Source organism: Ictidomys tridecemlineatus, chromosome 1 (assembly GCF_052094955.1).
Source record: "Ictidomys tridecemlineatus isolate mIctTri1 chromosome 1, mIctTri1.hap1, whole genome shotgun sequence".
In the NCBI taxonomy this organism is placed as follows: domain Eukaryota; kingdom Metazoa; phylum Chordata; class Mammalia; order Rodentia; family Sciuridae; genus Ictidomys; species Ictidomys tridecemlineatus.
In genome coordinates, this window is record NC_135477.1 from 12,790,059 (window position 1) to 12,818,023 (window position 27,965).

The 27,965-nt window shown below is 38.5% G+C and overlaps 1 protein-coding gene across 7 annotated transcripts in view; it reads left to right on the forward strand.

Moving 5' to 3' along the window:
• The window catches only part of Shtn1 (shootin 1), a 99,509-nt gene that overhangs the window by 30,368 nt on the left and 41,176 nt on the right, over window positions 1-27,965 (forward strand). For 6 of the 7 annotated variants that reach the window (XR_013436659.1, XR_013436700.1, XM_078043794.1 and 3 more), the window contains exons 4-11: window positions 2,030-2,124; window positions 6,621-6,789; window positions 8,632-8,729; window positions 10,542-10,623; window positions 14,451-14,545; window positions 19,286-19,432; window positions 22,611-22,764; window positions 24,763-24,862. Coding sequence is in view for 5 of the 7 variants with exons in the window: in XM_078043654.1 (XP_077899780.1) it covers window positions 2,030-2,124; window positions 6,621-6,789; window positions 8,632-8,729; window positions 10,542-10,623; window positions 14,451-14,545; window positions 19,286-19,432; window positions 22,611-22,764; window positions 24,763-24,862 (940 nt within the window). In the remaining 2 variants the exon portion in view is untranslated. The remainder of the gene's footprint in view (window positions 1-2,029; window positions 2,125-6,620; window positions 6,790-8,631; window positions 8,730-10,541; window positions 10,624-14,450; window positions 14,546-19,285; window positions 19,433-22,610; window positions 22,765-24,762; window positions 24,863-27,965) is intronic. The other variant, XM_078043739.1, reaches the window with a different exon arrangement.

Below are 27,965 nucleotides of genomic sequence, written 5' to 3' on the forward strand. Positions count from 1 at the left end.
GAGCCTATTATTTAAACTACAATATAAAAGGCAATTATATTGATGAAGAGCTACATGGGCTTTGTGTGTGTGAATAAACTTGGCCTGTGTTCAGCTTCTATTTGTTCTTCTGGCATAAACACATATTGTGTGTGATTCCAGTTTAATGGGGACCCGTTTGTATGCCAAGCAGCTGCATTTTAGGACCTATTGCGTGATTTCATAGCTCTCTGAAAATTGGTTCTATTCAGAACAAGAGATAGAAGAGGACAAGGGGGGTGGTGTGGGGGAGCTTCAACACACAATCATTTCTTTTCAATTGGAGCCAGAAAGGTTGATGACAACATGACCATTGTGTTGTAATGATAAGACCACTAAGGCATCTGTACCTCTCATCAAGGCTTTCACACCACAGCAGATACAATTTAATTCACTGCTCTGTCAGCAGTGCTGATACCATTATGCCGTCTGTCTCCACAGTTATAATCACTGTCCTCTGAGAAATGCAGTTGAAATGATCTTGAGCAGTCAAAGAAACTCTCAATTAAGGCTGCCACTTCCAATGTGTCAGATTGTGTCTTATGCACTTGGTACAATTTTCACTTCCAATCCTGTTTATTTACAATGTCTACCAGTAATTACGCTTAACGTGTCATTTAGTGAGGGGGGCCCCTGCCAAGCCGATTGTTGGGTGCTGCTGTACCATTGAGTGGGAGTTTCTCGAAGTCAATGCCATCAGCAGCTTTTAGGCCCTGATGGGATGCAGTAGTAATGTTGATAATGCAAGTATCGTGCTCATCAAGTCATAATTAGATGCCACTCAAATGTGCCACTTGTAATAACAGTGTTGATTCATGTTTTTCTCGGTGACTGCAACTACTAATTAGTTAAGTGGTTTTTGGTTGGCCTGCATTTGCGGCAGATTATTATTACCCCTGAAAAAATGTCAAGGTTAGAGATGTTTCTGGCCATTTAGTGCTGCTTTATGAATTTGAATATTAACATAATAAGAACTTTGGACAGACTTAGGAAGTAATACATTTTTTGTATTTAATTTGGAGAGAATTTTTTTCCCTCTGAGTTTAATCATAATTGCAGGTTAATTAAGCTTAAATGAAGCAAAAGTAATCTCTCTTTGTGTTATGTGAGCCCAGAGCTTTTTGCCTAACTTTGTTGAGTTTCACATTTGGGTCCTTTAATTTTTTTTTTAAAGTCAAACAAATGTCAATAAATATACATGTCTACAGTTAGGTGTAAGGTTCTGGGGATTTTCTTTTAACAAGAAATGTGGGTGAGTGGAATTGGCATTTTCTTAGTTGATCTTGAGCCTCAAAATATAATCCAAGTTCTAAATGACTCTGTACCTTTAAATCTCAATTTGCATAAACCAACTACTCAAAAATCTAAAACAGTTTCTTAAATGTTGGTAAAAAAAATCAAGTAAAATTTGATTTTTTTCCCTTATTCCTACTGATAGCCTATGATAGAAACAATTTAAACCCCTGTTTTCATCACATGCTACATAAATCTCAGTGCTATGCTTCTGTGCTCTGGAGTTTGAAATAACAGTGACTGGCTTGTCACTCTTACAGAGTAATATTACAACTCTTAGTTAAGCTGCCACATAGTTATGTCAGTCAACTTAAGATTTATTTTCATTTTACTTCTTATTACCTAATTTTCTTTATTAGATCCACATGTTATATTCTTCTAAGAAAGACATCTTGCTGCTGTTCATTTGTGGGAGAATCTTTTATTTAAATTAGCCGACATGTCTGTAGTGTCCATAGCCACATAGAAAATATATGCTTTATAAACCTCCTAAATGTATGTTAGAGTAGTGCCTGTTCTTTGTTGTGTTCTTTTTTTCTTTCTGTGTTCAAATATGAACTAAGTTAAGTCAGGGCAGCTTCTTAAAAACTTTTCTTGATAATGGCTAAAGGCCAGCCAGAGAAAGAATTGAAGTATTCGTAATCATGGGACGATGCGTGGGCTTCTGGAATAGCTGACTAATCCTTGAATGCTGAGACTTTTTCCCCCTCATTCCTAGTTTCTCACATGGTTATAGAGGAAGTTAATTTCATGCAGAACCATCTTGAAATTGAGAAGACTTGTCGAGAAAGCGCTGAAGCTCTGGCCACAAAGGTGAGTCTCTCTTCAAGGTAGGGATATTTCTTGAGTTTTCAGATTTCAGCTTGTTTTGCTGGGGAGCGGCTTCTGCCCTGTTTGGCTCTGCCAGTACTGCAGTCACTCATCTCCCTATTCTGAGGGTGAAGAGAGGGATGCGGGTCTCAGAATCCTGGAATGGGATTATGTAAATATTTGCCTCGATGCAGAGGTGGTTTTGATTGTAAAAGGAGGGTTTGCCTGTGTGTATTTCCACAGTTGTGCTTTTTTTGCCTGGGACCAGGGTTCCGGAGTAGTCTGTTAATGTGTTGGACTTTCCATCTCTGCATTTGGTTCAGTGCTAACCAAGTTTAAAACTAACCAGGTGTTACATGAAAGAGCAGTGAGTGGGCCCTGCTGGGACTGATGGGAAAGCCAGCCTCCAGCCTTACATTTCAGGTGATTATTTGTGAGAGCAAAGCGAGGGCATGCAAAAGGTGACCTCAGTGCTCTGCTGATTGCCTCTAGCTGATGAATTTACCAAGTGTGTAATTTTCTATATTCTGTCTCATCAGAAGTACATTATTATTAAAGAATGTTTTTATCTCTGTCTTATGTATTTTGGGTTGGGTAAAATGCATCTGAACCACTTCATCAGAAAATGGATTACAGCAATTTTCAACCAAATTTCATTAGTAATGCTGGTTGTGTTTCTTTTCCACCCCCAACCTCCCAACATCCACCACCTCGGGAGTATTTCTTTGGATGTGACTGAAATCCTACCACCAATAAATAAATAAATAAATAAATTTAATTTGTGTGCATTAGCAGTGTGCTTGCGAGAGGTATTTGCTTAATTGTTTGCATAACGACACTGCATTAGAATTCATAAGATATTCAATCAGAACTTAACTAAGAACATAAATTTGTGTGTGTGTGACTTCTCTCCTGTTATTTGTCTGAAGGATGCATAGCAACCAAGGCCCTTGGTTTGAAAACACCAAGAGCTTGGGTGCTCCTACTTCCTTTTACTCTGGGCCACAGCACCGGAGCTCCCCAGTCCACGATGGTGTAAGAATTCTCCTACCATTTCCTTTATCTCTTTTGAAATAGGCAGAGGAAAAAAAATTATATACAGAGCAGAGTAGCCGCTGTGACTCTTCTGGGGCCTACAGATAGCCTCTATACTCTCTCTTATTCTTAACATTAATTCCAGTTGGATTATAGACACTGGTCACCTCTCAGGATTGGCAGAGTTTATGGCCCACCTTTATTAAACAGGTAGCCTTTGGTAAGAGAATTTGCCTCTCTGAGCCATATAGTCCAAATGTTCTGAGTGTCTGTGTGGACCAAGGTTGTCATCTTAGGCATTCTCCAGATCCCCTTGGTCCAGGAGCATGGTCCAGGCGTGTGTATGTTGGAAAGCTGCCAGGTATCCAGTGCTGTCTCCACTTAGAAACCACTCTTGCCTAATCCCTAAGGTCATTCTTGCATCTTGGATTTTTAACTTACACCACTTGTTTCCTATCCTAAGAAGCCTTCTTGAAAATGGACATGTAGTTTGTTTCTGAGGGTGCGATGTGAATTCATAGGGAATGGAGTGAAAAACAAATCAAGAAGCAGAATTAATCCAGCATTAAGTAATAGATTAACCTATTAATCTATAGACATGCTCAGCAGATATGAAAGCAGAATTTGGAAGCTTCATTTTATGTGTGACACTAAGTGATAATAGAACATTCTGTTTCAGTATCAATTCTCATTTTTTGAAAGTAGACTCCATTTTCTGAGCAGAGAATTTTCTATAAGTTAATTATTTTCCTAAACTTTTGCCTTCAGATAAATGGCAAATGGAATATTTAATTCTTACAATGTAATTTGACCTCATAATTTTCTTAAAAAAAGTGTGGATAGTTTGCTAAAATGTGGAAGCTAAACTGATAAATGTATACCAATTATTTTAAGTCAGAAAATTCAAAGCCATTTAATTTGCTTACTTTGTTTCTTTAAATATTCACTGAACTATGACAATATAAAAACTATTTAAATTTGAATACAGTAATAGGTTCATTTGGTGGGGGGGGGTCATGACTTACAAGGATTCCACGCAACAGGCAGTGTGCCGTTAATCTGTAACTTGATGAGTAGCTGCAGTGAAATTGCTTAGCCAAAATCAGTGAGTACAGACTTCTCAAAAATGTTCATAAGACATCAGGCATTGCAAATCTTGTATTTCTTCTTTCAAAATATGAAAATGGTGTTTGAGAGAAGACTTAGGATGCTATGTGGTTGAGTTTTTCCCTCAAGCTAATGACTACTGAGTAGTTGTATTACAGATGACCCGTAGCTGATGGATTTGAGTGCCTGGTTTGATAGAGGCTTGAAGCTCTTTTGAGAGTAGAACTGTTAACTCTCAGGTTACCAAGTAGTACTGTGATGGTCTGGGAAGAAATATATTAAGTACCACATGGCAAAAATCAGCATTTTAATGAATATCCTGGAAGAAGAAAATGTATAGATGCACACCTTATTTGAAGAAAACTAGCTGATAAATGATTTTTCAAAGAAAAATTAAAACTAAGCCTCCTTTTTTAGTAGATGTAGCTAAACCACTTACTGAACTCTAACCTGATCTGTAATATCTCATTTGATCTTCATATTGGGGATAGAAACCGTTTTTATCCTTAGTTTGCTGATGAGAAATGAGACACTGAAGGATTACATTAGTTCTCGAGACGTGTGTGCTAAGGCATCCCATCAGTCTGCATCCGTGATGCTCAGTGTTGATTCACTGAGTCTGAAACAGTACTATGCTGGCCGTGTGGTCAGAGACTTGGATAAGTTACAGCGCATTTTTAAGGGTTTTTTTTTTTTCTTTACATGAATCTGTTGTTCTCCAGAGATTGTAATGTGCAGGGATGGGAGTCATTTGTTTAAATATTAGAAGGCAGAGTTATAATTTGTCTTCATTTTAAAAAATTTCTTCTTAAATTGATGTTTCACACTCAGAAAAGATGTCATAGTATAAGAATTGACAAGATTCCTTGAGCCTCTTGGAAGGCTGAGCTGTAGCATTCTTAGTTCACAGGACCCACGACAGCATCTCCTAAAATTTCCATCTTAAGGAAGAGGGGTTGGGGGCTTATGGGCCTCATCTCTTATCCCTGATCCCGTAGAGTAACATGGGAAGATAGGGACTAGGGACTGGGAAAAAGGAATTCCCTGAGTAGAGCTTCTGGGTCTTCCCTGGAAGAATCCATGGAATTTTTATAGCTTTTTCTAAGAGATTCTTCCTGATTCCTCAGGGAAGTTAGGGAAACCTCCTGGGCTCCAGACCATGGCACTTTGTTCTGAATTATTGGGATAAGAATCAGATCTTCCAGACTGAAGTGAGCTGTGAGAAACCCAGAAGGGCCAAATTATGATCACAAATGGGCTGAAGACAGATGTGTATCATACTAAACTTCTTGTTCTGGTGTCAAGTTTACAATAAAGAAGATAAACTAGCATCCCAGTGACATTATGTTCATTTATTTCCAGTGTCAGTTATTAAACTCAAACCTGCTTATTCTTTATTAAGGAATAACAAATACATTAACAAATTAGGATTCTTTTTTACTGCTGTGAATTAGAACTCTTTTTGAAGAGATAACAGGAACTACCTTGAATTTTCTTGTATTGTGGTTTATTAAAATTCTGTGTACAGGTAGTAGAAACACATCTTGAACAAGCTCAAGCAAGAAAAGAGATATGGGAACTTGTTAGAGACAAATATTGGAGAATCCCAATTGTGAGTCAGGAGCAGTTTGGGAGTGGACTGGGGCTTGGGGAACCCTCTCTCCTTGCTTTTCTCTGCCTCTCTCTCCATATCAGCTTCATTTTCACCTTTGCAACACACTGCATTTCTCCCTTCCTCAGGTCAGTAGTAGAGTGTGGTTGCCAGCCTCTGTTATGTCCAGACACAGGGAAACTCATTTCTATTCCAGCCTCCAAATTCCTAGAAAAGAGATCTGATTGGCCAAACTTGGGTCACGTGTCTCATCTCTGGACTTACTAGCTGTGGCTAATGGCTGGGGAAGGCTTTGGGGATGTATGGTCTTCCCACAGAAATCACATGCTCACTGGAGATGAGTGGAAATGTCCAGAAAAGAAAGGACTTAAGCAAGCAGACACTTAAGAGGTGTTTTCAGTACAGCATCAAGATGAAAATTTACTTTAAATAAAGAATGTATATTAAGACTATTAATAACTAGAAATACTGGTGTTTTAATTCCTTATATGTATTTCCTCTTGGTCATGACTAGCATTTCCACTTGCTGCTGGCTGTAATCCAGGTACCAGTTCTTACTTAAAGTAACATATCTAATATTAAAACGTGTGAACACAACCTTGTTTAGTGAATCTGCTAATCCTGTGTCCTGCTGTGACTGTTGTGAATATGCAAGACAAAAACCTGCTTAATTTGTCTATTGTTTAAAAACCCAAGATAATTATTTGACTGCTGTTAAAATAACTATGTTTGCATTTTTTCTTAGCTAAATAAAGAAAATAAAACACTGAAAAGGATCAGCATGTTGTACATGGCCAAGCTGGGACCAGATGTCATAACCGAGGAGATAAACATTGACGAGGAGGACCCTGCTGGGGACACAGACGGAGCTGCGGAGACCTGTGTGTCAGTGCAGTGTCAGAGGCAGATCAAAGGTGGGACCCTGCTCACTACGGAGCAGGCTTCCATCTCCCTGACTGCATGTTGGAGCCACGTGAGAAGCTGTAAAATGCTAAATAGTTAACTTAAAAAAAAAACCACTGATGCCTCAGGCCCACCCCTAGAGGCTATTTGAGAATCACAGGGTATAGCACTTATGCTTTATGGGTGGCTTTCTTGTTTGGAATTTGACACCTTTGAGAGTGTTGTCTCCAGAAACAGCCAGTTAGACCACATCCGTAAGAGTATGGGCTGGGTGTTAAGAGAATTTTAGATGTGTTATGCAAGATAGAAATTCATTTCTCTGAGGCTGGGGTTTGACTCAGTGGTAGAGTATGAGCTTAGCGCACTAGATGCCCCGATCCCATTCCTAGCACCAAAAGATATGTGTGTGTCTATGTGTTTAGTTAATATTCCCTTTCAGTTTAGTTCTGTGTTGGATTCCTCCTTAAATTACTTAGTCTCTGCCTTCTAAGAATATCTGATTTAAGCGATGAGCTAAAAGCATACTCAGTATTAAACAACTGTGTTGGCTAGCAAATAGTGCCATAGAGTCAAGATCATAGGAGACTTCTCTTCAGTGCAAATTAATTTTATTTATGTTTATAAATGTACATATATACATATATGTATATGTATATAATATGTGTATACACACACACACATTGTTTTTGTTAAAGATGTCACAAAGCAGTTTCTGGCTTAATGACTATCAGAGCATTTTAACCTGGTACACATTCAGAAGTACTACTCTTTTGTTTATTTGGTAGATAAAATTTCAGGTACAGGTAGAAACATGGAAGGGTTTACCTGGCTTTACCTGACTCTTCAGCCTCTTAACCCAAGACAAAATAGAGTTGATGCTGGCTGAGAGGGAGAGGAGGTTTAAAGGATTTCCTTTTGTTCATTATTCTCCTTTCTTTAGGTCTTGAGCAATATGGTCTCATGTTCTTCCTTGGTAGTTAGCCAGCCAGTGGAGAAGGTGATTTAGAATCAAATCACTGAGAACTTCTTCAAGCTGGGTCCACGTACAAAGTTTAATGCAATTTTTAAATAACCACATAGCAGGTTTCTTACTGCCCTCAGAGAAGGATAAGAAATTAAAAGCAATTAAAAACAAGAGGCAAAACAGTAGGCCTGGATAAAAACTTAAGTAATCTGTGCTAATCCATGTGTATTTTTAAACATTTGAGTGGCAGAGGTAACTTTTAACATCAGAAGCTTTTGTACTTAAAGTTGCTAATATTTGCATTCTAGTAACATTTATCATTACATCACAATAATAAAAAGTAGAAATAAATTAAGAAATAAAGCACCCACAACTCTGGAGAGAAAGTTACTAAAATTAACCCTTCTTTACATTTTTGAGTTAGTTGGAATGATGCTTATGGTCTATAAATTGGCAGGAAGTCAGGACTTTTTTCCTTCAAATCAAAATCTCCAAATTATTAACTGCCCAATTTTTTGTTTATACTGTGTTGTGACAAGAGCCATGGTCTTTATGAAATAAAAAAGAAATTAGTATGGTGCATTAAGCATAAGCCGAAGAAATTTAACTTCCCAATTGCTGGATAGTTTTCTCAAATTTGGATTTGATCAATTGCAAAGAAAACTCACTTTGGTACATTTAACATGGTGAAATTGCCTGGTATAGAACCAGGAGTGTTTGGGGTGGGGCATGCAGGTGAGATTCCCATTGTCCTTTGCTTTTTTATTTTCCTTCTTTTTGCCAAATAACCTTGATCATAAGCCGTAGGGCTGGCATTTTCAGTTCTTTTGAATATGTTTGATTTATTTATTTTTTAAACCTTTTTCTTTTTTTTCCTTTAAAAATGCAGAACTTCGAGATCAAATTGTATCTGTTCAGGAGGAAAAGAAGATATTAGCCATTGAGTTGGAAAATCTGAAGAGCAAACTTGTAGAAGTAATTGAAGAAGTATGTATCTTAGGCCTGAAAGGCAAGGCCTTATGTGTCTTCAAACCAAAAGTCTTTTTTTGGGATTGGCTCTATCAAACACTTGGTATTGCTAGCTAATTTTTGATATAAGAACTGTGTAACAATTTTGATCTTCTCCTTTGCCCCATTTCAGACATACAAAAAGGGTTAGGAAGCATGGTCATTGAACGCTCAGGTACCCATTACCTAGCTGAATGACGCAATACTAGATAGCATTGACATGCTCCCTGTTGTCCCCATTTTTTTTTCTTACATGGGGCAGATTTGTAAGAATGGTAGCGGTTTCAGGTCACGCACTTCATTGCTTCTGGCAAAGAAGGAAGAGAGTATCTTGCTTCTCCAGTGGGATGGTCTGGCTCCGTTTAAAGGGGCTGTTCCTTTGTGTCCCTCCAGCACAGGCAGATAGGGTAGATGTGAGAGGGGGTTCAAGCAGGGATTTGGAGACTCTTTCTATTGTCCCTTTGAGGTGTCTTTAAGATCAGGACCACACAGTTGCCTTGTATTTGCTCGAGGCTGAGAGTCTAATTTCACCATATGGTTTTAACTTGTCTCTGGTTCTCAGATTCTGTAGCTCAAGAATTTCACAGTGAATGGGCAACAGCACTTCAGGTGGCTGCCAAACGTGCCAGGGTTTGATCCCACCAGCGAGCAGCCTTCCCCAGTTTCCTCCATTCCTGTACATATATCACCAGTTCCTTGAAGGCCATGATGTAAAAAAGATTGGGAAGCAGTGCCCACCAGCCTTCCCAGCCCTGCTGCTTGTCCTTCACTATGGCAGGACATTATAATGAATGGGAAGAAGGGTGATTATACTTGTGTAGGGACTTTCCTGTTGGATAGTGACAAAAAGCAAAAGTAAGGCTTCTAGGAAAAGATGCCGGTTCACAGTCTCTCTGGAGGTGCTGCTGGCCTCACGGCTGCTTTCAGGATCCTCATCCTGGCTTGTTTGTCGAGTCACCACCAGAGAGGGGCAGGAAATGCATTCTTCTGCCCCCCAAACCATAGTGGGGGTCATTTATTGATGATTCTCTCTCCTTCCTCCTAGAGGTGTCATTGGAAGACAGTTCAGAAAGTATTTTTATTGTGACTGTCTCAGACATCTGAAAAGGTACAACGAGCACAATAACGAGCATCCTCTACCCGCTGCCCGGCTAAGCACACACAGATTGGCGAGTGAGGAAGCTGGTGCCTCTCCAGCTGCCTCTTCTCACTCCTGCCCAGCTCCCCCGAACTTGGTGCTCACCATTTGCATTTATAAGTTTAGTACAATCCATAGTGTTTGGAGTATTTTTAGATTACATAAACATACCTGCTTAATGTATTTGAGTGGTGATGGATGTCAAATGTTCTTTCAGACATTTAAGTTTGGGGGAGAATATTTTCATGTGTATTCTGTGTAAGGAAAACAGTCACCAAAGTTCGAAACTCATCCCCTCATTGAGTATTGGATCTCTTGACTAAATGATTGTATTTTCTGGGTGACCCATCATTAGATTTTTGTGTTAAAAATACAAAATATATGCATTAAAGGGTTAGGATATGGTCATCTTTCGAAACTGGTGCTGGTGCCAGCATGACTGTCTGAGTTAGGAACCAAGGGATCGTCCTTGAATAGCCACCTCTGAAGCTGTGGGGACAGCGCTGGCGATGCCTACCGTCTCGCTTAGCACTGCAGCTTCCTGTTGAAAACTTTGTGTTGAAAACTGAACAGCCATTTGAGAATCACACGTTGCCATATGTCTCGTTTTACAATGTTGGGTGTTTTCTCCCCTCAAAATCTTACATTTTTAGGTAAATAAAGTTAAACAAGAAAAGGCTGTTTTAAATTCAGAAGTTCTTGAACAGAGAAAAGTCTTAGAAAAATGCAACAGAGGTATGTCGTTCCAGTCTTTCTTCTCGACCCACCGCGTATGTCATTTGTTTCGTTTACATGTATTTTGTGTCATTTTACCTAAAGACTCTCACAGTCCAAAATCTCCTGGACTGTTTTCCTAGCAGTGGGTCTCTTTCATTCCCACTCTTTTGTCATTGGGGGCATGTGAAAGTGGTTTCATTGAGGAGCTCAGAAACTACTTGTTTTGCAACTTTAGACATAAATGCCACATCTGTCCTACATGTGTCCTGGGACCACAGTCATCTGGGCTGACACTTCTGCATTTATGCATTTGATAGGTCATTTAGTGAATCTCAGTGCAAAGATTGGGACATCTACAGTGATTACTTGCAAAGAGATAACATTTTAAGTTATGAGGATGGGAAATGGAACAAAGGGGAATTGAGAGTATAAATTGATGTAGAGAGTGGATGCATGCTTGCTCTCATGTCTGTGTCTGAAATCCGGCTCTGAGCTGCAGGTCATGAAGGATTCATAACCATTTAAACGAATTAGTAAAAACAAACTAACGATCAGGAAAGTCAGACCTGGTCTCATGGTGAGAAGACAATGTCTCCAGTGACTACTTCCAAGGAAAACTATGTAATTCTAATTGTCACAGTGACCATATCACTCTTGTAAAACGTAAGAGTCTTCTGGGGGCTGTTGCTTATGTCCCCAATTAAGGGAGTGATGCTAAGTACAGATATGGAGAAAGTTTATTCCAAGGGAGGGGACTCTGTCAGTCCATTTTTCATTGCTGTAACAAAGTACCAAAAGTTGAAAACTTGAGAAAGAAAAGATGTTTATTGTTCCCAGTTTGAGAGGTTCAAGAGCATGGCACAGCATGTGTTTGGTGCTGGTGAGGGCCCCCTTTGGTTGAGTCATAGCTTGATGGATGGCATCATGGTGGGAATGCAGGTTGAGAGGGCAAGATCACATGGCAAGATGGAAAGCCGTAGCTGAGGAAGGGACCAGTCTTGCTCTTTTAATAACAGTCCATTCTAGTGAGAATTCACCTACTCTGTGAGAACAACATTGCTCCTTTCTGAGACACAATGAGGTAATTACTGAGGCTAAGCCCCTCCTCTTAAAGGGTCTTCTTCATACCACCATATCGGGGACCATGAACCTTTGGGTGACAAACCTCATGCAGACCGTATCAGAGACTCCAGTATGCTTCTTGTTCTCTCCCACCCCCACCCCCAGCCACTTGGCTTCCTACTCTAGAAGCTGAGACACTAACAGGAAGTCTTTTGGACCTAGGGCTTTCCACATTGTCATTGGTGACAGCTGTCAATTCGTGCCACTTATCAGCTGGGATTTTTAAACAAAAGACCTGGTAGTTAAGTGTGGGAGATGCATTGGATGGTAGCATTTCTTTAGGTCCAGACTCATTTGTAGGTAGAAATGTATCGAGGAATTTGCCATCTTGAGGCTCTGCGCTGGAAACAGGGTTCTGCAGAGGTGGATCACACAGCCCTGCCTTCAGAGAGCCCCCCGTGTGGGCAGAGAGGCGGCTATCAATAAACACAGCACCAGGACCAACCTCATTTCTTTCAGAATCCAAGTCAAAGGGACCTGGACATGTGAAAATTCACTTTTTATTATAGTGTTCTGGACATAGAAAAGAGTCAATTATCTTGCCCAGGGCTTCAGATAGTCGTAGTCTTCTTTGTTTTCTTCACAAAATTTCTTTTCTTAAATAGATTTTAAAAATCATTTAGCTCTCGGGGACCTATAATTCACACCACAAACCACCACTTACATTACTTTACTTGAGTAAGACTATTCGCCCTTCGTCTGGGGAGGCAGTAGATTTACAGAGTGGAGTTTGAAATACTATGTCATTACACAGCAAACCCGTCCTTAGTCAGTTAGAACTGAAGTGCCTGGGGAAAAGTGAGTGAAAGCAGCCATTAAGAGGGCCTTTTGAAGAATTTTAGTGACATGACTCAGCTCAGGACAGGGCGCCTCACCAGAAGCAACTGGGTGGTGCCACCGGAGTCATTCCTAATTCTAGTGGCGTTACTGTCCCCTTCATTCTGTCTGTGCCATTATTTAACAAAGTAGGCCATTAAATGGCAAGAGTAGGAAAGAAGGCGTGTCACTTTTATTTGAGAGGACCTTCTTCTTGAAGGTGTCTGTCCTGTGGAATCATTTGGTCCTCTGGCCCTGGGTGTCTTTAAGGCTGTTTCCCTTCATTGTAAACATAGAGAACACTTGAAAATAACACACACAGATACACACATAACTTGAAATTTATATGTAACGTAAAAATATATATGTGTGTGCGTGTGTGTGTGTGTGTTTACACACATATATATTCCTTTTATTGGGTTACACTTTTTTTGGTAGAAAATTGAAATTTTTTCTAGGAAAAGGAAGCTTTATAATCCAGAGATAAGCACTATTGACATTTTAGGATATGGGTTTTTTTTTTTGTGTGTGTGTGTGTGTGTGAGTGTGTAGGAAATGTTTATTTGAGGGCTCACGGTTTCAGAGTTCTCAATCCATAGACAGCAGGCTCCATTCCTCAGGGCTTGAGGTGAGGCAGAACATCATGGTGGAAGAGTGTGGCAGAGGGAAGCAGCTCACAGGATGATCAGGAATAGAATATATTCTTCTAATTAAAAAACATATGTATCCATTAAGTTTTTTGTTACATATGTTTACAATATATATGGAAGAGAATACTAGTAAAGGAAATCTCTCTTTACCTACTAATACCTGACAAACCCATAACCATCTTTCTCTGCTTATTCCCCTCTGTTGAATTTTATCTTTTTCTTTCTCTTATTTAATAGTTTTGCCAAATATATATGTATCCCTAAATAGTACATTGTTTAATTTTGCATGTTTTTGGACTTGCTATAACGGAATCATTTTGCTATAACCTCTGCAGATTTATTCACGTTGGGCATTTATTTCACTACTACCTAATGTTCCATAAGATAACCCTATCAGAATTCACTTATGCATTGATCTTTTTGCAGATATTTGAGTTATTTCCAGTATTTTGCTATTCTAAGTTATGTGTTATGAAAGTTCTCATACATGTCTCCTTATTTCTCTAATATATATGCCACATGTAAAATTTTATCTTCAGTTTCTCTGTGTAAGGCCAGATTATTTTGCAAATAGATGTCATTTTACACTCCTCCTAGCAGTATATCTGATCTCATTCTATACCCTTCCCAAACAAGATATCCACACTTTAATTTTTGCAAATTTCTTCTTCTTTCGGTAAAGAAAAGTACTTCACTTTGCATTTCCTGATGCCTAATAACAGTGAGCATTTTTCTACATGTTTATTGACTTTTTATATGCTTCCTGTCCTGTGACATGCCTGTTGATGTGTTTTCTGTGGCTTAAAAAGAAGAATTAATTTTGCACTAATTTTTGAAATTCACTTATTTTAAAATATATATCATAAATGTCTTCTCATTCACTAATTCTGTGTTTGCAATATTATAATTTTGGTGGCATAATAATTTTTTGCTGATCCTTTGATGTTAGATGATTTCATTATTTTCAGCAATAGTGCACATAGCATCCTTGCATCCGTACCTGTGTGTGTATATGTGATTTATTCTTTCAGGATGTGCATTCCCAGAAGTGGAATTGTCAAATCAAAAGATATGAATAGTTATAGATCTTTGATTCATATTACCAGGACACCCTCCAAAAAGCCTTTATCAATTTTACATGCCAAGCAGGAATGGATGAGGGTCCCGTAGGCCTCAGTCTCTTTCCCACACTATTTCCTGTCTGTGTTCCTGATAACTTGTATGGCACACAGTCTTACTTTTCCTCCTCTTTTTAAGTGTCCATGTTAGCAGTGGAGGAGTATGAGGAGATGCAAGTGAACCTGGAGCTGGAGAAGGACCTCCGAAAGAAAGCAGAGTCGTTTGCACAGGAGGTGGGTATTTCGCGGAGACCTGGTGTTTTGTTTTTGTTTCTCAAGGGACTTTGCTGATGACAAACAAAAAAAGAATGAGAATACATTCAGATTAAGAAGAGTGAGTTCTAGGGTTCTGCAGCACAGTAGGATGACTATAGTTTCCAATTTATTATATATTTCATAAAGAACTAGAAGAGGGGCATTTGAAGATTCCCAGCACAAAGAGATGATAAATGTTTAAGGACATGGAAATGCTAATCACCCTGATTTAATCATCATACATACACATGTGCACATACACAAGTATTGGGTTATCGTACTGTACACCATAAATATGCACATTTATTGTGTATCAGTTAGAAATAAGGGGGAAAACACCTTTTGAGGTTAAACCTACCAGTTTGCAATAAGGAGTACCTGGGTCAAGACATAGCTATAGAATGGTATCAAGTTCACCAAAGTTGGTGCAGGAAGGTTTGGGTTCAGATTCTGGCCATGTCAGATACTAGTCTTATTCTCTCAGAACAACCCTTATTCTTTTGAGAGTCCACTTTCGCCATCTGTAAAATAGATACTGATACATAAACTGAACCAAAAGGATTTTAGAACCAAATGGCATGATTTTTAAGAAGTATTTTTTAAACTATAAAGTGCTCTATGGTAGGAAGGAATTGCATTTAGTGGCACCCATCACTTGTGATGAGAAGTCTGGCTTGAGTCCACCTGTCATCTGAGATAACAGCACCACGGAATCCTCCTCTCTCTCCAGCTTCTCTCTGCTGCACTCACTACGTGAGTTGATTCTTCCACTGGCTGTGGAACACCACCATCTTGTGCCTCCATCGTCTCAGCCTCTCACCAGTGTGATGATTTTCCTCTCACGTTAGAGATAAGCTTTGAGCTTCTCTAGTTCTGACTCTGTTGATATGCAGTCATTGGGTGTCCCCTGGCTCTGGGGATAGTTTCCAGGGGAATGAGGAATCGCTAGTTGGTTCAAGTCATGGTATGGAGCTGATCTGCAGTGAGATCTCCAAGTTGTTTAAGTATTTTGTATCTGTGTGGATAACCTGGGGTGAAGGAAAAAGCTAAGGAGGTGTGAAACAGACCGAGGGAGAGGAATCAAGGCTGTAGACGAAGACAGGGTTTTATGGGAATGATATTTCAACAATGAGATTATGGTTTTGTGTGTGGGGTTTTTCTGTGCTTGAGCATAGCTGTGCTAGCAATGAACTCTACACAGGGTTAACTCCAAGTGCCGCTGATTTGAAATATTATGATTCATTTTATTCAGAGAGTTTAATGAAAGATGAGTGAATACTGTTCTTATTACTGGTAGAAAGGAAAACAGAATTGAAGTGTGTTAGAGCCCTGTGGAAAAGCTTTAGCAGAATAAATAATGCAACCAGGTAAACAGTGGAGGGGGTGGGAGGCTGGGGAGAATGCAAAGACACCTCCATTGCAAAACTGAAAAAGAGAGACTGAGTTTGACCCAGATGCCAGGGTCTTATCTCAAGACATTTTCAATTTTCCATGTATTGTTTGTAAAATGATGTTATAATACAAAGCAGCTCAAAGAAAACTCAAAGGCGGTGCAGCAGCAGAGGAGATAGATAGGAGAAGCAAGACTACAGCAAGAGCTTGGAAGTGAATGATTTACTCAGCCATTCAGCTGCTGGGCCTTATCCTCTAGCAGGGGAGCGAACATGCTGCACTGTATTAGCCTGGAGTGAGGAGGAGGACCTCTGAAAAGGGAAGGCCAGAGGGTTGGTGCTTATGTTACTGGTGGCATAAACATATAGTGTTGATCTACAGAATAGTGAGAAGAAAACTTTTTTAAAAAATAGTGCTCCACTGGAGCCAGTATGTTTTCCCCTGCCCATGGCTGGCAGATTTTCAGGTTTTCAGCAGACAGTAGCTGCTAAGAGACACATGGCTTAGTTTAGCACGAGGGACTCCCTCTTTACATTTTGTTCTTAGTACCTGTAGCAGATCTGATTGCACTAGACGCTGTTGACGTGATGATCAAATGCTGAAGAAAGCAAGATGAGCTCTGCCTTTTTGGATCTTAGAGTCTCGAGCCTAGAAATCAATTTTTAAAGTTTATTTATTTTATCTTTTTAATTGCAAAAGGGATATTCGTACTTGTAAAAAACACAAATCAGTTCTCAAATGTATAATGACTCCTACTCATACTAGTTCATTTGAAAAATACAATTCCCTTCAACAAAAAGTCAGATGTTTTCTTAGCTGTGTTAAGTTTTTAAAATTTCAACAGATTCAGAAATTTTAACAAGACTTTTGTATAATTAAAAAAAAATTCTTTTTTGCTCTTCAGTGTAGTTTTTTCCTTTTCTAAGACACAGATGCTTTATTCTACCTGTATTCCCAGTAAACTATGAGACTGTTACATGATTCTTTTTTCTTTCTGAATACTTTAGATATTTGAGTATTATTTTGAAAAGAATGAATTAAATTAACAACATAAGATTTTTTTTTTCATTATTACTCTTTGAAAAGATTTATAAAATTTCTCAGAAATTCTTATTCCTGCAGTGTTATTCATCTGAAATGAAACCAGCTTCCTGATTTGAACCAGCAAGTTCTTACAGAGCTGAAAATCAAATTCATTAGTGTTTGGTGACTGAATTCTCTTGAAATATTTTTTATTTTTAGAAGAGGAGTTATTTGTAATTTTTTATTTAGGCATCTTGAAGTTCAGAGAAGATAGTCTACTGAGTACTTTTTTCAAGTTATTCTTATTATTAAAGGAAATCTTCTATATATGTCTTCCTCTTACAACACTACTGTTCAGGGATTATTGTGAGGTTTTGCAAAAGGAATTCATGTTATTAACAACCTTGACTCGATGTCACATGTGTTGATGACGCAGTTGAGGTGGTTGTACTCAGGCGATCGTGAACAGTTTTCCAGAGCGCTGCCTGGACGAGGAGCACTGTTCCTTTTTGCCAAGAGAGAGCCAAGTCCAAAGCTGTCGCCCTGCTATCTTGATGGGCAGCTTGTGCCTGCTTGGTTTTACTGCTGGTTGGTCACCCTGCTGGCTTGGCCTCAAACACACCTGGTGGAAGGAAACCCCAGGTCAGTGGCTGTTTGCAGGCCCCTCCTGCTGACTGCCTGAGGCACTTTCTGAGGTGGGCCCCAGGAGCCCAGCTAATTACTTTCAAGAGGGGAAATGTATAAGAAGGAAATTATTATAATAATAGTAATGGTAATCAGAAATAAATTACTTTAGTTAGACTATTGGTCTAAAATTCTAGGCACTGTTATGAACTATTGATTACTCTTCTGGACTTTCAAGCCTCTAGGCTCCTTCTTCCCTAGCCCTGCACGCATGTGCACATGCACACTCATGCTTACTCCTATAGAGGTGAGGAGTCAAGTGGAAGGATGCAGATTTCACATACTATGTATAATTGTGGATTTACCTGTTTGGCTTTGCAGAGTTCTGGTTTTTGCATTACACTGTCAGAGTTGAGTGAGCTTTTTATAAATCCTGCACAGGCAAAGAGTGCTGGCTTCAGACAGTTTTTCTTCCTCATAGGAAGATTTAATGGGAAGACAGTGTGAGCATTTTAATATACTGTGTTCACAACTGGATTTTGATTTGGAAATCAGTACTGACCAGGGATTAAGTTTAACGTTTGCATCGGTCATTAAAGCTGTGGTCTTTCCATATGAAGGTTGATAGAAAGTAATTGTTTGTCCTGAATTTTATTCGCTGACTTTTTCTGTTACATGATAAATGGAAGTTATTGGACAAACGAATATGTGCTGTACAGAAAGTTACTTTACATACAGATCTTACCATTAAGTTAAAATGTTTTTTTAAAGATGCTGTTAAGAATCTGAAAGTGTGAAACTCTACTGTTTAGAGATTTCAGAGTTTGTGAAACATTTTGTGCTTGGAATCACCCACTGGCCAACTTGGATATGGTATTAAGGAAAAGAAATAATAGGTGAATAGAAAGTAATGTTTTCAATCATGTAAAGTTGTGAGAATTAGATGAATAATAGTGTAAGTTGTTTATAAAATGCTCAGCAAATAGGATACTGATTCCCTTCTCCCCTTGTCTTCCTACTGTCAACTACTTTCATCACTGGAAGGGAAAACAAATTGTCTTAAAACGTTAAGTCTAGTAAATAGCAGGCATTAGGCAGGTGGTTAGGAATCTGAGCTTGTAAATCAGACAGATATGGATTTAAATCCTGGTCTTGCTATTTATGTGTGTCCTTGGGAAGGTCACTTAACCCCTCTGATCCTCAGTTGCTTTATCAGTAAAATGGGATGACAGTCTCTACTTCACAGTATTGGCCTAAGGATTAGATAATGTAATGATTATAACTATGGGTATCATGTAGCATTTACTAAAGATTATCTATTTGTATCAGAAGTATTTAACTCAGAGTTGATGTAAGGATTAAAATTAGGACTGTGAAATACTCTGTGGAGTATTTGGCACAAGAGAAATTCTCGATATTATCTATGTCAGTAATTGTATTTTAAGGCAATAATAAAATATTAGAAGTTAAGGGGTAGGATTGTTGTATATATTTCCCCTTTGAGGCAGATGAAGATATGAGGATTGTTGGAAATGAAATCTTAGCAGTCACCTCCTCCATGACTGTTATACAATTCAGGACTTCCCTTTGATGTCTGAATACTTTCCTGTTGCTTAGGTTGCAGTTGAGGACATGTGTGGAATTGGTTGGTATGTATATTTTTGTAATTAACTTTTGCAGATGTTCATAGAACAAAACAAGCTAAAGAGACAAAGCCACCTTTTGCTTCAGAGCTCTGTCCCTGACCAGCAGCTTTTGAAAGCTTTAGATGAAAATGCAAAACTTACCCAGCAACTTGAAGAAGAGAGAATTCAGCATCAGCAAAAGGTAACAGATTTTATTATGGGGGCTGAGACACACACACACACTTACACAGACATATTAAAATGAAAGGAGTCAGTCTAGTCTTTTATAGTTCCATATTGACCTTAGTTACTAAGTCCTTCCAATCATCTTTTGGGAAAGAATAACTACCGAATTAATTTATTGCCCAATTGAAATTGTAGCACACTTTTTTTTTTTTTTGGAAGAGGGTACCAGAGATTTAACTTGGGGCACTCAACCACTAAGTCACATCCCCAGCCTTTTTTTGTATTTTTAAAAATTTTTAAAAATTTGTTTTAATTAGTTATACATGACAGTATAATGCACTTATATACTTTGATATATCATACATAAATGGGATATAATTTCTCATTTTTCTAGTATACATATTTAGAATCACATTGGTCATACAGTCACATACATACAGTAATAATGTCTGTTTCATTCTACTATCTTTCATATCCCCACATCCCCTGCCTTCCCCTCCTTTCAATTCCCTCTACCTAATCTAAGGTAGCACTATTCTTTTTTTTTTTTTTGCATTACAATTCTTTTAATACACATATATACCACAATTTTTGTATCTCTGTTTGTTTATAAAGAATGTTGACACCCAATTCAAGTCATCATACATGTACTTTGTATAATGATGTCCATCACATTCCACCATCCTTGCTAATCCCCTGCCCCCTCCTTTTCCCTCCCATCCTTCTTCCCTATCTAGAATTCATCTATTCCTCCCATGCTCTCCCTCCCAATCCCACTATGAGTCAACCTCCTTATATCAGAGAAAACATTCAGTATTTTTATTTTTGGGATTGGCTGATTTCACTTGTATTTTTTTTTTAGAGGCAGGGTCTGATTCAGTTGCTAGTGCCTTGCTTTTGCTGAGGCTGGCTTTGAACTCATGATCCTCCTGTCTCAGCCTTCTGAGTCACTGGGATTACAGGCATGCACTACCACATTTGGCCTTGCAGCACACTTTTGTAGACTTTATAAAGATCTTGAAAACAGTCATTGAAGAATATTCTTGAAGAAGCAAGGGGAAAGAGCTATGATTAAAAAATGTCTCTGGTGATGCATAGTCTAGAAATCTTTTTTTTGAGGGGGGAGGGGGGATGGAGAAGAACTTAACTGGTTTTTAGAGATGACATACATGAGGATGGTGTATTAATCTCACAGAGCTTGCAGGGCATAGTTCTTATTCAAACAGGGAGAGAAAGAAAAATCCATGTTAGTGGTAATGATTTGCTTAGAGAATTTCTGATTGTGCAGCTTTGCATAAATGGATATGTGTAAAAGTCTTCCTCTGTGGTTATTTCAGTGCACAAGTGGAGGTCTTCAGCTGACCTTTGTGCTGGACAGAGAGGACAGTCATTGTGGTTGGTGAGAAGGGGCAGGAATGAGGTGGAACAAAGACTTGCAAATTAAAGGAGCTACTTAAGGAAAATCACACTAATATTTATACTACTTACAATGTACCTAGCAGTGAGGAAAGGCTGTGAGCTTCTGTTTGTATTCACCTGTCAAATTCTCCCTGAGCAACAATATGGACATGTAATCCTTGGAACTTCTCAAGTTTTCCCCAAGGTAGTAGTGAGGTCTGGCTGATGTTTTGTTTCCTCAGTAAGAAATGTTGGCCTAGGTATGTATGGAGAACCTCTTGGTGGACATATGGTGACAGCGATTGCCCCCAGGGAAAGAGGACTAGGGAACAGGTGGGAGAGAAGGAATTTCTTTTTTCCTGTTCCATGATTTCAAATACAGAGAGGGAGAAAATGCGTTTGTTCAGCTTATACTGGAATGTGCCCATGCGTGCACACACACACTTTTTTTTTTTTTTTTTGGTACTGGAATTTGAAACCAGGGGCCCCAGGGGTGCTTAACTACTGAGCCACATCCCAAGCCCTTCTTATTTTTTTATTTTGAGACAGGGTCTTGCTAAATTGCCAAGATTGGCTTTGAACTTGAGATCCTCCTGCCCTCAGCCTCCTGAGCTGCTGGGATTATAAGAATTTGCCACCAAGCCCAGTTTGTGCTGGAATTTAACCTTTGGTTCTGAAAAGTTGAACTACTTATAGTTTATTTTGTATATAATACATGCTTGCAACCTACAGACTTGAACTAAATACAGGACTAAATTGGTTTTGGAAGAGGTAGAGATGCTGAAGTTAGATAAGAGTTAGGAATGATGTAGCAATCACTACTTCCACAGTAGTTATACTGAACATTTATTTTGGATAATCTTTCATGTATGTGGCTTAAAATATTTCTTTCTTCTTGAAAAATTCCCTGGGAAAATCAGTAAAATCTTTTAAACACAGCTGTATTCTTTTTGCAATTATAAAAATAGCATATGGTCATTAATAATAAATTTTTGAAATATAGAAAAGTTAAGATTAGCATTACCCAAGAATATCATATTTTGGTACATATCTAAACTTTATATGTAGATGATTTAATGAATATGTGTGTGTTTTAAATGGAATCATACCATGCATAGTTTTCTATAACCTCATTTTTTTCAGTTCACCTTTCAGTATATAGTAAGTTATATGATTTTAAATGGCTGCATAGTATTACATTTAATGACACATCCTGATATCATAAATCAGTAGAGAGACTGGTAGACATTCAGGTAATTTCCAGCCTTTCATTGCTGCTATAAGGAACATTTTAGTGAATCTGTTTGTACATTTTTGTATATTTGAGTTTTTTTTTTAAATTCCTCAAAGAGGTATTACTGGATCATAAAGGCCTTTGGGTCTTTTCTCTTCTTTTACTTTTTTTTTGAAATGGGGTCTCAGTCTCCTGAGCAGCAGGGACTATAGTCATATACCATCATGCCTAACCTTTTTTTTTTTTTTTAACTTATTACCAAATTGTGATCCTCAGGGACCTTTTTAGCTACTACTTGAATTTTTACCTTGAAAATGAGCATGAAAGTATATGAATCTACTTTAGGTATTATTTTACTTTTGTGACTCACATTTAAAAATTTAAGTGTTTGGTATATAACTCCTTAGTAAGTTTATATGAAATCAAAGAACCGGTAATGATTTATTATCAGAATTTGTGTGACTTTAAGATGGGTTACAATCTTTCTGTAAAGCCACATGAAAATTCCCTACTTGTCAACAAAGGAAAACTTAAAACCACATTGTTTGTTTCTAATTTACAGGTCAAAGAATTAGAGGAACAACTAGAAAATGAGACACTGCACAAAGAGATCCATAACCTCAAACAGCAACTGGAGCTTCTAGAAGAAGATAAGAAGGAACTGGAATTGAAATACCAGAATTCTGAGGAGAAGGCCAGAAATTTAAAGCACTCTGGTAAACTTGTTGAGTAGGCTCCTCTCTCTCTCTGTTCACCTGTGGATCTCATGCCAAGGACAAAACCTGGCGTATAGTTGTACGGAATAGAAAAATGCCAAAATTTGTTTTTCAATCCCTTCATTTCTAACTATGACCATTCAGCAGAATAGTGTCTATAATCCAGTCATTCACAAATATTTAGACTTCAATTTGGGACACGGAGCCTTTGTGAACATCACGTACAGAATTAAGACCTAAAGATGCCATTAGCATGGGGAGACCAAAAATGTCAGCATTTCTCAGGGCTCCAGAGATGAGTGTTCATTAAGTACTTTATTTTGTTCATTTTAGAGTGCTTTTTAAAAAGAATTAAACTTTAAAAAAATAATACCTTCATCTTTGGTGCTTATACTCCCATTTGTCTTCGGTGTCTAATTATACACCTGAAATAATACTTCCTGTGCCACACCTAACAATGAAGTGGGCAACAATATATATATTAAATGGAAAAACTTTTAAAGCACCAGGGGATGCTTAAATCAAAGGATTTATTCATTCAGGGCTGGAAGGCTTAGCAGGAATGTGCAAGTTGGATTACTACGCAACGTAAGTCTAAGTCTCTGTGAGAAGGTGGGTAATTTAAGAAGGCAGGGCTATTCACTTTATAACAGCTTCAATATTCGCTTCAGATACTTTTGGTTAATTTTATACTAGAATTTTGAAATCTGCAGAAGAACCATGTAGGTTTTTTTCCCCTTTTAAAAACATTCAATGCTTTTTAATCCACAGAGAAAATTGATTGCAATTTGTTTTATAAAAATTGATCCAAAATTAAGAATTTTTCCATTCTTTAAAGCAAATAGCAGAGTAACCAAGGCCATCTTTATGATGAATGGAAGTGGCAGAGATTTAAATTCAATTTAAATGCTTTTATGTAGAATCTGCTGTAGTGTGTGTACTCAGTCCTACTCCAGGATATAAAAAAATATATACAGAAGAAAAGAAACCATGCCCTTTTGTCTTTGATGATCTCAGAATCCCTTTAAAGAGAGTGAGGCATGCACAGGGAATAACTAGAGGATTCTTGGTGTCGAGAGCTTGGTCCACACTGCCTATTGTAGTGTGTAGGGGAAAGCAGAAGTCAGTAATGGACAGTATGTGCTACCTCTGGGTGCACACAGTACTCCGTGGTATCTGTCACCCATTAACCCATATGACAGGATTAGCATCTGTATGTAAACATTTTTTTCAGTGCTGAGGATGGACCTAGGGCCATGGGCTTGCTCGGCAAGTGCTGTACACTGAGCTGCATCTCAAGCCCTGTGATATACATTTAAATTGAGCTCCTTAAAGCCAGGAACACTGTGTCTCCAATAACACTATTCATGGGGTCTTTTACATTGTGGGTCCTTAATAAATGTGTCTCATTAGTGACTTGGATGAATGGAATGAATACATTATATCTCCAGAATGCTCTTCAAAAGAGCAGAAAGTTTCTGAGTTACAGGCATTTAGGAATGTGAATCTGGTTAAAATCAAGGACATTCGCATTTACAATAAGTTTCTGAAGGAAATTAAGCGGAGGAGAGAAGTATGCAGCTATTAAAATCCATCACTAAATGTCATCTTTAAAAGTAACTCTTGATCCACACACATTTAAAGTCAAGCATTAACAATTTCTTAGTGTTCCAGTAGTATGCGCTCCATTGTTACAAATATTTCTTCAACCTACTCAATCCTTACTTCCCACCCCTTAGTTTTGAATTTTTTTCTAAAGTTGCATATGCAGGAGAAAGACTGTACAATTTTGTTGTACCAGATGGAAGACCTTTCTTGTCTTAGTGACAGACTAGATAATGAACAGTTTAAAATGACTGCAGTTTCATATTGAAATTTCTAACTTTGCCTCAGTGAAAAGTACTTGATTTTGAGGGAGGTCATGTTTCTTCTTCTACATGGATAAAAGATGTTAGGTTGCTTACTTCTGTTCTGTTTTGAATGCTTGCCTCTGTGCAGTTGATGAACTCCAGAAACGGGTGAACCAGTCTGAAAATTCAGTCCCTCCTCCACCTCCGCCTCCACCACCATTGCCCCCTCCTCCGCCCAATCCCATCCGGTAAGTGCTAGAGGGACTGCTGTGGCAGTGCTGGTGGTCACCTTTTTCTTTTGAATACCAGTTTATACTGAATCATGACAGAGTTGGTAAAAAGCATAAAAGAGTGACGGTTGCTTCTCTTGTGAAAAAAATTAAAGACCAATGTATTATTCCCTCCTTGTAATATGTAGAATATTGGCTTAAAAAAAAAAAAAACACTTGGTAAAGAAGTTCTCATGGCCAACGTGTTCATCTGTTGTTGACCTTGAGATTCCATGTGGGTGTTCCAAACCCAGGATCTAGAATCTTGCTTTTTTAATCTTGGATACTCCACTTTAAAAATTTCATTCCGTTGCACTGGGATTTTCTTTGTAAAATTCCTGTAGGACCAAGGAATGTCTCCAGAGTATTTTCATCATTTTCTCTCACTAATTTGAATTTGAAAAGTTGTAGTTGATTTACTTATTTTTAAAATAAAAGTACTGAGCTAATACCTAAGCCCACTAATTGTCACAAACTAGTAATTAATCTGGAAGTGCTTGTTCTTTTTAATCCTTAGCCACACATTTAAATTTTGAATAAGGCTGAAAGAGGAACCTTTTATAAGGAAAATAATGTACACCTAAATTATTGGGAAAGGAAATCACATATGCAGACAGGAATTCACTGTTTCTGAAGACCAAGGTACATGATGGTAGTGAAGGGCCTCTCTGGAGCATCATGGGCTCAGGAGATCTAGAGTCATTTTTGGCCTCTGTGGTTCCCCAGACTGCCATGCACAATTAGAGAAGACAGCCTACCTGCAGTGGTGACCACTTGCCTCCTCAGGCCACAGCGTTATATGCTTTGTGTACTTTATTCCTGAACAAATGGTATTTAAACTTTTGCAAGATTTTTTAGCTTTCATTAACTCATGTGATTTGTTTAATCCTTTCACACAGAGAGGCCATTTGTTCCTGCTTTGCACCTTTGCTGATCCATCTGAATAGAATGTGTAGCATGTTCCTCCCACATGACTATGAAAATGGAACTTTGCCTTTTAAAAAGATTCTCATTACTTTTCCTTACTGAGTAGGGGATGACATAATCTACTTGAAGCCATTGAAGTAGCTAAGGCTAAATAATTTTTACACGTGATAGATCCAAGAGTTAATTGAAAGAATTTTAGGTATTTTAAATTCTTTCTCTCCTGGGTAGCTAAATCTGTAGGAGATATTCCAAATTTGACATTTAAAATTAGACATTCATCACTTTGATCTTACTCTAAGGTCTAGAATTTTGAGCTGATAGGAAAGGTCACTTCTCTGAGGAGGGAAAACTGTTAAAAAGCAATTACAATCTTGCTGTTGGCCTGTAATTTTTAGTCTCAGAAATGTTCAGAGCCCCTAGAATTAAAAGTAAAGTATTACCTAAATAGATTTTTTTCCCCCAAAGAGTACTTTACAAATAGACTGAGAAATGGATATAAGTTCAGGATTTTGTATATCTCAGACATGAACTCTTTCATAAGCCTCTTTCAATACAATTTTTATTGAATAATATGAATGGCTTATATTTTAAGATGAGTTTAAATAGTAGAGGAGATAATTTTTAGAAATTTTTTATGCATGAGAAATACTTTCTTGTCAAAGAAACATTTGCATGTGTTTTAAACGTTTTGATGGACTTCAAACCTGTCAGTCAAGGTTTTCCAACTTTGTTCCTGAGCCATGTGCTTTATTTACCCTGGTATAGATAATAGGTAGAAGGGAAAGTGTGTTGGGGGTTGAGGGCTAAGACCCATAGCTTAAGTAGCTTTATTACCTTTTAGGAGAAAGAGGAAGAGGCCATACCTTATTCATTTTGTATCAGGGGAGTATTTTAGTCAGCTTTTTTGGCACTGTGACCAGAAGACCTGACAAGAACAATTAGAGGAAGAGAAGTTTCTCTGGGGCTCCTGGTTTCAGAGGTGACAGCCCTTAGATGGCTGATACCATGGCTCTGGTCCCAGGCAGCACATCAGGGGAAAGGTGTGGAGGAGGAAAGCAGCTCAGGACATGGCAATCAAGAAACAGAGCTCTGCTCACCAGGTACAAAATGTGTGCCCCAAAGGCACACCCCCAGTGACCTACCTCCAGCCATACCCTACCTCCCTACACTCATCACCCAGTTAATATTCAAGTGGATTAACATACTGATTAGGTGAAGGCTTTCATAATCCCATCATTTTACCCTAAACTTTTTTGCATTGTCTCACTTAGGAGCTTTTGGGGAACCCCTCGACCTAAATAACAAGGAGTGTAGGAAGGACAGGTCCTGGACAAGTATGGTTCCTGGGGAGAGGGCTAGGTACATTAGTTAAAATACTCCAGACCCAGCAGGAGGTGTGAGTACAGATGTAGATGTCAGTAGCTATAAACAGAGTCATGTGTTGTTAACAATGGAAATTCCGTCTGAGAAAATGCAAATAAGACAGTTTCAATCTGCAAACATCATGCTGTATACTTACACAAACTAAGATGGTTATGATGTCACTAGGCAATAATATACTCTTTTGGGAGCATCACTGTATATGATGCTCTGTCATTGAAACATTGTTATGTGGCACATGACCAAGTAGAGTCAGTCATTCATTACAAGGAACTGGCCCAATGTAGTTGTGGGAGGCTTATAAGTCACAAGATCTGTAGGGGAGTCAGCAAGCTGGGACCATAGAGAAAGAATGGTAGTACAGTTCCAGTCTGAGGCTGGAGCCCTCAGAACCTGTGGCATAGATCCATTCCAGAGGCTGGCAGGCTCAAGATTCAGCACATGGTGATGGTTCAAGTTTGAAAGCAGGAAAAGGTTGATGTTCCAGTTTGAAGAGTGTCAGGCAGGAGCAGTTCTTCCTTACTGGGGGAAGGGCCAGCATTTTTGTTGTGCTCGCTGTTGGAAGAGGCCCCCTACATCAGGGAGGGTAGTCTTCATTGCTCAGTCTTCTGATTAATTAAATGTTAATCTCATTTAAATCACCCTCACAGAAACACCCAGGACACCTTTGATCAAATATCTGGGCACTCTCTGGCCCAGTCAGGTTGACATACACATGTTCCATAGTTCATAGGATATTGTGTCTTCCACTTCTAACAAGAACAGTTCTTGAAGA